The sequence below is a fragment of the Nelumbo lutea genome, chromosome 3 (assembly GCF_056320005.1).
Source record: "Nelumbo lutea isolate HS-2025 chromosome 3, American lotus-T2T, whole genome shotgun sequence".
Lineage (NCBI taxonomy): Eukaryota > Viridiplantae > Streptophyta > Magnoliopsida > Proteales > Nelumbonaceae > Nelumbo > Nelumbo lutea.
Window position 1 is genome coordinate 25,092,735 of NC_142686.1, and position 13,024 is coordinate 25,105,758.

A 13,024-nucleotide genomic window follows, 5' to 3' on the forward strand; every position below is an offset into this window, starting at 1 on the left:
AACCGACCATATATGAATATCTTTCTCTATTTAGGGTTATGTAATAAATTTAGCTGGAATTATGGAATTCCATGGAAGGGATGTCTTTCCCTGGTAGGAGTGGAAAAACGAACCACAGGATCCCATGCATCTACGTACGAATCAGATGGCCCTAAATAATTCAATATATTCAGCCGAACAGAAAATGGGATAATTGATTCAACCATAGGGTTGTGCCAAACTATATTCGGTGCCTCCTGATTATATTTTTCTTGTTAATGATCTTTGTAATTATTGCAGCTTGATAAACTGATTCAGAGTAAAATTTCCATTCTTCATCTGGTGTCCATATAAAATATCTTTCTTCGCAGCATGATAAACTCATATGTAGCAATTACTCACTACTCCCACGCTCTGATCGTGGTAGATAATGCAAATTTGCTTTTATCTTCTAAAAAAATATTAAATTCTTAGTGCTTGAAACTTCGGTATTTTTTTTTTCTTTTTTGGCCTTGAATCTTATGGTTCAGGGCTTTACATTAACACCTGAAAATTTGGACTTTGTTTTTTTTTTTTTTTTCTTCACATATTTTTGCATGAAATCCCCCACACCATAGCCTCAGATCAGTGTATTCAACTTACTGGCGGCCATTAAGGAAAAATTGGTCGTAGGGTTCCCCAATAAAGGTAGAATAAATAGAGTATCACATGGACTTCATTAAAGTTGATTAAACCAAGTTTTGCAGTAGAAGATATGTGAAGCAAACTTATAAACCAGTGCAAAGCCATTCCTTTCTTCCCTACTTGACTTTCTTAGCTGACAAGCTTAGAATCCGTCTCCCTTATATATAAATCACCCATGTCAAAGCCTGCAAAGCATAACAGTTTCTATCGCAACCATGTCGACCTATGATTCATCATCAGATTCTGACGAACATCCAGCGACCTCTATAAAACTCTTCGGTAGACAAAGACCTCTACACGCCATTCTTGGAGGAGGAAGAGGTATTTAATTTCTCGGTTGCTCTAGCTCTCTTGTTTCTAAAGCCAACAATATAAGTAGGCCCATGTTTTGATCCAGGCCTTCGTTACTGAAAATTCTCAACAGTAATGTCTGCTTATCGGTATTCAACATTGTTAGTGGGTATCCATATGAGCTAAGTGAGTAAGTAGGAGTTGTATGAAAGAAATGCACATAAATATCCATGCAGTTACAACATTCTCCATCATCTGTTCCTGTGCTAAACCATCCTGAAAGTCTGAAACAACGATTGTTTTTGCAGCCGCGGACGTTTTGTTATGGAGGAACAAGAAAATATCAGCTGCAATCTTGATTGGAGTCACGTCGGCATGGTTTCTTTTTGAGGTTGTTGAGTATAACCTTATTACACTTATATGTTACCTCTGCATCACCACCATGGTCTTTGTCTTTGCTTGGTGCAACGTTGCACACATCTTCTTGAGTCGGTAATCTCCTCCCACTTTGTGGCTTATCTTCTGCTTTTATATCAATAGTGGTAGAAATGATAACTGTGATAACAGTCATCCTTTGCACTGTGCAATCTCTGCTTGGTTTAATCGATGAGCTCTCTTATTGCAGTCCTCCAGAGATTCATATCAATGAGCTCATATCGGAGTCCAGAACCAAAGAAATCGCTTTGATCTTCCGCACAGAACTCAACAGTTTCTTGTCAATCCTCTATGATATTGCAAGAGGGAAAGATATAAAACTATTTATTTTGGTATCTGATTCTTCTTTAATATCTTTCCTTCCTTTCTGTTTCAAGTTTCTTTCACAAGTTTTAATTAATAGTTCATATTATGTTTGTTTTCCAGTTCATTGCCTTCCTTTGGATAGTCTCTGCACTTGGGACCTATTCCAGCACTCTGAATCTTCTTTATCTTGGTAAGATGGAACCAGGTTTATTCTATTTTCTGAAATATTCATCCCAAAACTAAACTAGTTGTTCTTTGCCAATGTATATAAAGGCTTCCTATGCATTCAAACACTGCCTGCTTTGTACGAGCGTTATGAACATGATGTGGATCAATTTGCTAGCAAGGGGAACCGAGACATGAAGAAATTCTATCAGAAACTTGACTCCAAAGTTCTTATCAAGATTCCAAGAAGACCAGTCAAGAAAAATTAAATCAATTAAACCTTTTAGTGCGTGTTTGGAAATGATTGTTCAAAAATTTTTACACAAGTTTTACGATTGTTCTTGCAAGATCTGAAGATGTTCCATGAAAATCTGGTGTGGAGTCTCTGTTATTATTCATTCTTAGGAAATCACCATCTGCATATATACCTTTTTCCTTTCCTTGAATGTACATATTGATGTAATAATAAAGAAATTTATCATTTATGACCAGAACTTGGAATCAACTACAATTTGAGAAAGGAGCAAAGAATTTCCAGTTCCTAGACCGGTTTGTTATTTCCAATTCCAAGGGGATATGATTTAGCTTATGGTGGACCATGAATATCAATTTTCTCAAAGAAGATGGTGTAATTAGAGTTAATAACACCTCACAAGTAAAGCACAAAAAAACCCTAAAACTTCTCAGTGATCACACTGGGTAATTCACCAAGATGCTCTCAAGTCAGCAGTATCTTAGTATATTTCTTTCTGTCAGATTTGTGGAATTGATCTGCATCCTTAATTTTGCTAAATATCTTGTTCAAAACTATCTACTGCATCTCTGTAGTCACTTGGACATGAATGATTCACTTATTTCAGCCAGAAAGATGGTCTACTGTACAGAAGCCCCTTCCAGACTGCTGTCAATTAAGACTTAATAACCTCAAAAATACATATTTTTTATTTTTTTAATCTAAAAATCCCCTTCATTTATCTGAAATTATCTAATACTTACCCTCACCTCATTTTTTTTTTGAGTGCTACCCTCACCTCACTTTTAGATACCTCTAGAGACCCCCTGCCAAACACTTGTATATAGAACATACCTACCTTCTCACAAGTCACCATCAGTTACAATAAAAGGAGTGGTTGACTGCGTCATTGTTATTTCTTTAATCACAAAACTAACCCTAACTGAGCAGTCAGCCCTCTCAACTAGTTTTTGTAAGACAAAAAAGGCCCTGGTGAACTAGAGACTCTGCATCAAAATCAACCAATGATAATAAATCCATATCCATTTGAATATAGAACAACTATAATGAGTTAATGGATATACTTGGGAAGCCTCTTTGACATTTCCTTCTCTAGAAATCATGAACTTTCTCTTGGTCCATTGAGTGAGGAATGGACTATACATCAAAAGTTACATGAAGAAGTACCTCAGTACATTGATGAATACTCAGGTACATTTGCATCCCTTGCCTCTATTAGACAATAATGCTGGTCTTATCCTTTCATTTTGTTGGTAGTGGACCGACCACACAAGCAAGAGAGAGCTCCTAGTTATTTATTGCAGATCAAGAGGACTGAGGGAATTGATTATCGACAGACTTCCTATTCCACCATGGATATGGCATATAAGCTCATCAACTCCAGAATTGAGCCTCTCCAGCACATGTTAGCATCCTATGGTGGTCCTTCCCATTAAATGAAGAGAGCTAGTTATAATAATAACCACTGCTTGTTTCTTGGTAAAACTGTGTCTTGGAGACGGAGCTTTCTTGTTGCTGTCACCACTGAGCCTAAGCCAGTCAATACTAGACCTTCTTAGAACTCCACTGCTGAAGCATTCCTATGGAGTTTCTATAGTAAAGTCCCAATAAAAATTGTAGAATCCCTAATTTAAAAGGGTCATTAATTATTACCATTTTTGGGTTGACTCTGATATTTTCTTCATTCTGGGAATTGGTACAAAAAGGGAATGCCTTGCAAAGAGGTTAAGAGAGTGAGAGCATAACTGGAAGAAAGAGAATGAAAAGTTAATGATACTCATGAGAGGTCTTTGGCAATAGCAACTAATTCTCCAATGTTGGCAACTCTGATTCTAGAAGAGATAGAGTTTAGGTTTGGCATATTGTTTGCTTGTATATCAAGTGAATGGACAGTCAAATAGCTAATTTTGATATTTTGGTTTAAAGGAGAGAAATGGGTGAGGATATTATGGTAATCTTAAAGATTCCATCCATCTTCTAATGGTAATTATTTGACAGGGGGGTCTCTAGAGGTACCTAAAAGTTAGGGTTCAGAGTGAAGCAGAGACATATGAATAAAGTACATGAAAACTGTTTCTTACTTGAACTGCTGCCTGCCTACTCATCATGCATAGGATAATTGGGCAATGCATTACCAATCAGTAATCAAGGATAAAGGTTACACGCAGCATTGGCATTTCAGAACTTAATGCTATCATTCAGGAAAGCAAGATAAAATATGTAAAAGAATCAACATTTATCAGCATGATAACAAAAAAATAAAAATTAAAAAACTTACAAGACTTGACCTCTGAAATAGCATGCATGAAGCACTTGTCGTCCCATATGTGATAAACTTGAAGGGACAAAGGGAAAGTAAGAAAAGCTCTAAGATCACCCTTAATTCCACTTATTGATAGTTCCTATAATTCTCAGCATATGCCAAAGCCTAGATTCTGCTTGTCTTGAAAGACTAACTCTGGGAAGCAAATATGAAAGTGAACTTGGTGTTGAAATGGATGTAGTAGGCAATGCTAAGGATAGTTTCAGAGGAATAAAGGGTATATTCACTTCATGGACAATGGATATGGCAGGAAAAACTCCTGGAACTTGGCAATTCTGGCAAACTTGTAACTCTTGCCAGTGATAGAAGGGGATTCACTGAGGGGAATGAAATCAAGGAAAGATCTAAGGGACAGTTCTAAATGGATATGGTAGGAAAAACTCCTGGAACTTGGCAATTCTGGCAAACTTGTAACTCTTGCCAGTGATAGAAGGGGATTCATGAGTTAAGGTGGCTTATGCCAAACCCATTTCCATTCTTGAACTCATGGATATGAATTGAGAAACCTGGGATGTTGTAGGATGTGATCTCTGTCTGGTGACATTCATTGAGCTTGGCATAAGCCACCTTAACTCATGGGCATCATTTGATGAACAAAAAACCAAATCAAATGTAATGTATATTTTGGTATATAAAATGTAATGCATGAAGTCTTAGCAAAGTATCACTAATACAACAGTAAAATCTATCCTTCAGATCAGAATTCCTTTACCTCATGTTGCAGTTGAAGGTATTTAACTTTTTAATATATTGAATGACATCAGCATTCATCAAGCACTGAAAGTCTGACTTAAATTCAGTTTATCAACTTCAGTTGTGTATGTAAAAAGAATGATGATATTCAAATTAATGAATATCATTAGTAATCACTATGGAAAAGCATTGGCAACTGAAATTCAACTTCTAAGTTACAGTCCAATTCATGATGTACAAATTTTCTAGCCCCGGGCACAGGAAGATTGATATGTTTCCAGTGGAAAAAGAGGAAAAAAAAACAACAGCAGAACCATGAAAATAAGAAGCTACAAGTATACCCAAGAAAAATGAACTGAGTTACCATCAGAATGATAATGTACAATGACATAAACAGCAAAATATGACAAGAAAAATAAAAATGAAATACCAACAGTTAAGCTGCATTTAGATTAAAATGAATCGTGTTTCGTAGAGCTAGATGCAAAATCCACAATCAATCCTTCGGAAGACAGCTATTGAGGCTGTGTTTGAACTACTACAGAATTCGGGATCAGAAACAGAGTGAAAATCCATTCTGTCCCAAAATCAGTGGATCGACAAATCTAAACAAAGTACCTGCATTTTTGCAAATTTCCAGATTCAGCTGTGCCATTGTTGGATCCAAACAGAAGACCCCAAAAGTTGCTGATTAATCTGAGATTCTACCCACAGTTCTGCTTTGACCTAAGCACAAGCACATTCTTGGAGACCTGAAAAGTCGGACAGAGTAATTTACCAAGCTTAACAAAATCTAGATAGAATATCCAAACCGACATCATCTTTGATTCATGTAGTTATTATGATCACGCATCATATGCAGTCAGTCTCACAGACCTGCTAAATTCTTACAAAAAGTTGAATAGTTTAATCTGAATACCAGTTGATTACTAAGGAATTTGAAAACTATCGCATGGGCATTCTTCACAATAGTAATATTTGCATGAATGTTTAGGTTTCCTAAGAAACTGAAACCATAACCACCAACGATGGGTTGGATTGGTGGTGCATAAGAGCATTTTTAACAGCTAATAATGAGTAAAAGTTCTGAGGCACCAATATTCTAGACACGAAGGACCTAATATAAAATTCTAGTGGTTAATATAATGAACAAGTGCCCTGATACATACAAATCTAATAACGGATTAGGTTGCAAAGCAAGATTTTTTTAAAAGATTCTACTAAAAACTGATTTAAGAGATCCGAAGGAATTAGTCAGCTAGACAGGGCACTTTATCTTGTACGTTTATACTCGTGTTTCGACTGCCATAAAGTTTCATCCAAAGCTAGTACAGTAGGCATACTTATATTGACTAAAATCAAATAATATAAGAAAATAACAAGCAAATAATTATGGAAACAATTGGGTACAAGTTCCTGAAAGGTTCTAATCCTTTCATTTATTCAATCCCTTCATCTCTGTTCCAAAAGAACCCTAATATGATTACCAAAAACAAACCCATCAAAGAAAACAAAATGAAGGTACAAAATCAAGCTATCTCCATTTCCTCGCCCTCTTAAACAAGTTGTGCATCTCGACAGTCCTATTACGCTTACGAGAAGTAGAAGGCTATTTTCTTCTCAAATCTTCCCCATCACTTCAATCTCCTATAACCCAAAGTTAAAGAGCAAACTAACATACCAAAAAGACTGGGAAAAGTAACGTTTTTTCATACAACTAGAAGATCGGAAAGAAAGCATTCAGTCAATAAATCTTACATCGCTACTTTGAGGATCGTCAGTTTCAGCACTACGTCTTTTGCTCTCACATGAATATTCCTTATCCAAACCAAGCGAAGATTGGAGGTTTGGGTCCAACTGCAGCTGGGTTTTTTTATTGGTGATTGGTCAGGATTGAGTTCCGCATCCGACAAAACCTTGAAAATATGTGGAAACTAATCTGTGTAGATTATTCTAAAAATCCAAGTGCTAGAAGTTAGAAGTTTGGAACCATTAAGTAGGCTTGGTGACATGGGGATCGAGAATCACAATAGCGTCTCCAATCTCCATGATTCGAGCTGGTTGTGAGTCGTGAAGCCCCAACCCGGCACTAGACGATTCATGTTAAAGCAGAGGATGCTACTTTCAAGAGACAAGAAGAACAATATTCTGGTAGAAGAAAAGGGAGTGAGAATGAGAACAATGTAGACGTGTCTTTGTTTTGCTTTCGACACATGGGATGCGGGTACCAACAGAATAACGACTTTAGAACCGAAAGCAAAACCAGAGGACAATTATCCTATGTACAAATTGGCGGGAATACTGAAAGAATCAAGTAAGATTTCTGGAGAAATCAGAAATGGGCAAAGGGAGCCCCCCTTTGTTTTGCTTTCAGTGAGTCACGATGGTTATCCTTATCCAAAATATCCAAGATTCTTTGTCTTTGTAACTCTTGTTTCGTCAGTTCAATTGTAAGGAAAGCCTTTACGTATTAGTAGCTTTTTGACTCGAAATTTTCAGCCAAATCGAGATCGCGTTTGTTAAAATCAGATGAGTGAAAATCATGTTAAAACCAACGTAATTTGGGATGGGTTGGATTTGAATCGAAAGAGACCTCACCTTGGCCATGCAATGACTCGTTAAACGGAAGTAACGACAGCTCCGATGCATATTTCTAAATTCGACTGCGAATCTATTAACAGTCAAAATGTCAAAAATTTCCACCCTAATACCTATACATCAATACCCACCCCTGAATTATTATCAATTCCGAGCCAGCAATTACCCCAATTATACTTTGGGCTAAAAATTCTGACCCTAGCTGAACCGTCATTCTTCCGACCCTGAGTCAGACAAGTTAACTGGTTAGTGGATTGTTGACGAAATCAACTGTTGTTTGTAATATAACTGGTTAGTGGTTACAGGTTAACTTAAACCAAGGTTAGGATTGGGTCATTAGTCTGACTGGCTGGGTTAACGAATAAATGAAAAACACTGTCCTGTTTTTACTCTCAATAATGTTTTTTTTAATAAATAAAGAATATAACATATTATAATTTTATAAGATTTAAAAAAAAACTAAATAAAATAAAAAGGCAAAAGGTTAAAAATATCATCAATACTTTGAACCTTACTAAAAAGAAGTTATTTAAGGGTCCGTTTGGTTCAAACAGGAATAAAATCGAAAAATTGAAATCATCATGAATAGGATTTCATTCCCAAAGAAGGGGCGGGGAATGGTCATTCCCTCAAATGGGGGAATGCCATTCTAGCAGGAATGAAAATGGGATTTCAATTCCATCCAACCAAACAGTTGGAATCAAAATAGCCCATTCCAATTACAATTCCAAATCCCTATTCCCGCGAACCAAACGGAGTCTAAATAACAACTACATTAGCTTTTCAATAAAAAGAAAAAAAGACAATTTTCTAGTGATTTCAACAATTTGGAAATTAATAAAGACCTCTTAATCAACTTATTTCTAATTGTATTATTGGTAGTCTTGTCACTTTATGTGGGCCATATTGTCTTCTAATTTCCTAGCAACACTTTCCACATATTGTAAGGCTTACATTTCATCCTAATCTGCTTTGCACAGAGAGAAGCAGTCAAACATTTGATGGTCCTTACTTAGGTTGCAGTCGGGTTAATTAAACCATACGTGTGACCTCTATCCTACTAACCAATCAATGCTCGAGCCTGTTGAGGCTTTTCTAATCATGTTGATTTTGTCTTTAAGCACTTTTGTAGGTGGGATTCAACCATTGGGCCCATATAAAATTTGATAATACGAGATATGGTGATAGACGGGCCCCAGATTCCAACTACCGCTGCACAACAGACTACTCGTAAATGCGAGTTGGGCCCCCATGACATTGTCATCTTCTCCATGCTTTGAGCAAGGTGGGCCCTAACATCCAGTACAGCTTAAATGGATATCAAGTTATCGACCACCAGCTTCGTTCATAAAACCCCAAAAGCTATACTTATAATACATGCTATATCTCAATTGGAAATTGGAACACGCACACACTCGTACATGTTTGATGCTCTACGACTACGTGTAAGTCACTCTTCATCTTCCCAAGTGGAGAATTCAACTTCAACCTAGGAGGAGGAGGCATTAGAACGCAACTTAAGAGGCTGGAATTTTTCTCCTTTAAATTGTACTTCTGTAGTTGGGACTTGGGAGGTTCTTCCATCTGTCGACCCCCTTCCTCTATGGGATGGATTATGGATAGTGTTCCACACATCAAGCCCACTTCATCCCACTGCCTTGGTCCTTGTTTGGCCCAAAAGGAGCATTTGTCATCATAGATATGAGCATATGATCAAATGACTACAGTCTACAGCCTCCAATTATTTTTCAACTTTTTTAGTGATTTCTGCTACATTGATTTCTCTTGGCACGAAAGCAAACAGTTGCAGTCAATGTTCCAAGTTGATTTCCTGACCTTGGGTCCAGTAACCAGACAGCCCCAATTAATTCAACACAAACACGCAAACAAGAGAAGAAGAAAATAAAAACAATAAAACTACACTTTGTTGTACTAAGGACATAGATTTATTATTGCTATGTTATTAGATTTTTTAAAAGAAAATAAATATTCCATATTTAATAATTAAATTCATAGAAAATATGCAATAATTGGGGGGGGAGGGGGGCTGTAAATTGGAAGTCCAGTCCAGGCCCACAATCGTTTCCTCTCCTGATTCCATTATTTTAAGCTTTCATCCATATTCAGGAATGCACATGCTTGGTTTGGTTTCATCACAACAAGTCCACTACTGTGCTGTTCTCCACCCTAAAGCACCAACTACCCAGTAGCGATGTGGGTATAATTCTCTTATTTCTCATTTAATTATTCATTCCTCGTCAGCAGCTTATATTAGTTGGGGTTTGCTAACTATCTATTACTCTAGCATATATAATACCCAAAATAACTCTCTAAATATCAGGTTTCAGGCCCATTGAAATGGTGGGTCCTCCTGCACTACCCAAAATTCACGTTGATCAAAGTGATTTTAATGAGATAAAGTAAATCATCCTAACTACATCTAAAGAATGATCTATAAAATATATCTGGTGGTCAGAAAAATCTCGACAGGGTGAATCTTGGTATTTAGCCTATGCAAACGAGGCCCAACTCAACTGAGCCTATATAATTAGTAAAAAAAATAAGAAGGAAAAAAAGTTATCATAGATATATCTATGGTTAATCCAAAGTTTCCAGTTTTCACATCTGCACTTACAAAAAGAAAAATTTAAATTATAGGGGTGCAAGTGCAAGTGAGGAAAAAGTTGTTGCTTTTTTGTTGTTAATTATTATTAGAAACTTCATTGTCAACAGACAACTAGTTTAAAACTCAACAATAATTGTGAGAAAGGACAGAATGAGGAGGCCATCTTAGACTTAAAAAAGACTTGCTTGGGTTTTGTGTAATGGATTGTCATCCTCCACAGTCAACAAACTTCATGGGAACAGTTAAAAAGGAGCTTTTATCTTCCATGGATCATTTGTGCTTTTTTAAGTTGGCTTTGGGAGGCTTCCATGGAGTGACCAACTATAAAATAATAAGACTGAACCAGGCCCAACCTCCCCAAGTTAAGCATCAAACTGCGAATCTACAAGAAAGGCCTTTCTGTAAGGGCAGTTGCATTATTAGGAGATATGGACTGATCGTCTTTTTGACAAATTACAGTGGGATCTGCTGAGTGCCAACCCACCCAATCACCAATTGTCAAAATTACTATTGTGTACCAATTTCCAATGAAACAAAGAAAAGAATCACATAAAGTGTGGGAAGTGTCGATGTACACAAAAGAAGACTGAGACACATAGAGACAGAAAGAGACGCAGAGATTCCTCGCAAATAAGTGAAACTGGACAAGGATAAGAAGGCAATGGGGGGGGGGGGGGGGCTCCTCATTTCACACACACACATACAACGAAGGTGAGCGAGCGAGAGAGAGAGAGAGAGATGGCGAGGGAATGGAAAGAGGTTGTAGTTGTGCTTGGAGATACAAGAAATAGTGGTGTAGGCTCTCCTGCTCTACTGTTCTGGGTGATTCTGGTCACCCTTTCTCTCATCTCAGTTGTCATCTTCTCCTGTGCAGATGGTGCATCTAAAGACCGAACTGCCGCGGCCGAATCACACATGTACGCCGGAGGATGCTCTGGTGGGTGCGGTGCAGCTTGTGGAGCATAGCATCCCTGACCCATTACATACTGATACTCCCATCGCTTTACCAGAAAGGTGGCAACTGGAAAAAGAATCAACTCAACCAGGGCCCTCTTATTCAAGTTCTCTTCCTTGTTTTTTGTTCTTAATTTGCAAACTCCATTGCCTTGAGCTGGCTCACAAGTCCAGGGTCGAAGTTTCTTGGGGATATGGTTGATAGTCATGGTTGTTTTATTGGTTCCAATAGGTTTCGTTGCTTTCTTATTTTCAAAGTTATATATGTCCTCATTTTTTTGTTACTGGCTAGACTGAAATGGATTAATAAATTCACCCATAGTTTCTCAACAGATGTTTTGAGGTCCAATACTGTAATCATGGAATTAGCTTTACAGACTTGCTCCATTTTGTAGCCATTTTCCCACTTCTTATTAGCACTGGATAATAAAAACTCACCACCGACCACTTTTGATCATTTTTTCCATGTTTTCATTCCTTGTTTCCACCGACTAATAGAGAAAAAAAAATCTGTGACTTTCTAATTGACGGTTGGTCCAAGAAACAATACGCGGTCAAACCTTTTTTCTTATATTGCTTCTCCCATGTTTGCATCATGGAGAGGATAATTGCTTTCTCCATACTAAGGAAACAATCACAGGCAAACTAACAACTGTCTGGCTGAAAGTTGGTTCAAACTTCAGGGCATCCTTGACCCCCTGCTCTCTCTCTTCCCCCCCCCCCCCCCCCCCCCCCCCCTTGGTGGAACTGAATTTGTAATAGCCAAGTTGGTGCACCGGGTTCAGTTAGCCAAATTCATAGTTCGTGGGGATTTTGTTGAACATGCTCAACCTTGAGAATGATCTTGAAAATTCTCCAGTCATCTAATGGTTTATGGTCTCTTCCATCCTAGAGGAGCCTCTCTAGTCTCTTCCTTGCATTTTGGGTGGCCTTTGATCGGTTCAGATGGTAGTGCTTTTGTCCGTCTTTGACAGTTCCATAGGGTGCAGATTCGACCAAGGTTGAGGAAGTTACGCTACTTACGGATCAAAGAGGTATACTGCCAACCCAAGAAGTTTCCTATCTTCTCCTTGGCAACCGGATGAGATCCAACAGCATACGGAGCAATAGGTTTGGTTTAATTTGCACCAGTCCACATACATGAGAGTGCAAATAAGAAAAATAAATTCTGCTCTGCTTTTGTTCCATTTTCACCTTATTTTGTTTTAGGTTTTATTTTACTTCATCTGCGCTACAAATAAACAAAAGTATCATGAAAGTTAAAACCAAAATAAATCAGAATTTACATTACACTCCCATACATTAATACCAATGCAAATAAAATTTGCCTGCAAACAAATTAGGCCTAAATATCTGAATTGAATAGACATGATCTAGCAAAGTTGCATATGGAAGACATTTCTTCTTCTTCTTTTGCTGCTGCTGCTGCTGTAATGGTGTAAGAGTGTAGGGCAGTTTACACCCTCTCATGTACAAAGTACACAACTTTCATCTTTTATTCTTAGAATGCAAATTTGCTTAGGCTCAGTGTGGAAGGGGTACAAATACAAATATGTAAAGCGCAAAACATTATATTTTGTATTATTTTATATGTATCTGCACAGTACATATTTGTATTTGTTCTCCTTCCAAATCGAGCCTTACCGAGAGAAGGCAAAGGAAAAGGAGAAAAAACGTTAGAAAGCACTAGCAGTAAGCTGTTGCATGTAGTGAGTCG

At 37.5% G+C, this 13,024-nt stretch overlaps 1 protein-coding gene and 1 long non-coding RNA gene across 2 annotated transcripts; one reads left to right on the top strand and one right to left on the bottom strand.

Annotated features, from left to right (window-relative positions):
• Positions 1 to 849: 849 nt before the first annotated feature.
• On the top strand, positions 850 to 2,351 carry LOC148863710 (reticulon-like protein B9). Its single transcript, XM_088975114.1, has 5 exons — positions 850 to 984; positions 1,263 to 1,446; positions 1,580 to 1,721; positions 1,816 to 1,885; positions 1,969 to 2,351. The coding sequence occupies exons 1-5, from the start codon at positions 879 to 881 to the stop codon at positions 2,127 to 2,129; spliced, it is 663 nt and encodes a 220-aa protein (XP_088831240.1). The 5' UTR covers positions 850 to 878; the 3' UTR covers positions 2,130 to 2,351.
• Positions 2,352 to 5,451: 3,100 nt separating this feature from the next.
• LOC148863711 (uncharacterized) lies at positions 5,452 to 7,570 on the bottom strand. Its single transcript, XR_016109175.1, has 2 exons — positions 6,888 to 7,570; positions 5,452 to 5,881 (listed from the first exon to the last, which is right to left on the bottom strand). It is a non-coding gene; the product is annotated as an uncharacterized LOC148863711 (long non-coding RNA).
• Positions 7,571 to 13,024: the final 5,454 nt, after the last annotated feature.

Bases quoted from the DNA above. Each gene is read 5' to 3' on its own strand.
- LOC148863710 (XM_088975114.1), top strand. From the start codon at position 879: ATGTCGACCTATGATTCATCATCAGATTCTGACGAACATCCAGCGACC. The intron at 1,722-1,815 runs GTATCTGATTCT...TTTGTTTTCCAG, and splicing joins ATATAAAACTATTTATTTTG to TTCATTGCCTTCCTTTGGAT. The intron at 1,886-1,968 runs GTAAGATGGAAC...ATGTATATAAAG, and splicing joins TCTGAATCTTCTTTATCTTG to GCTTCCTATGCATTCAAACA.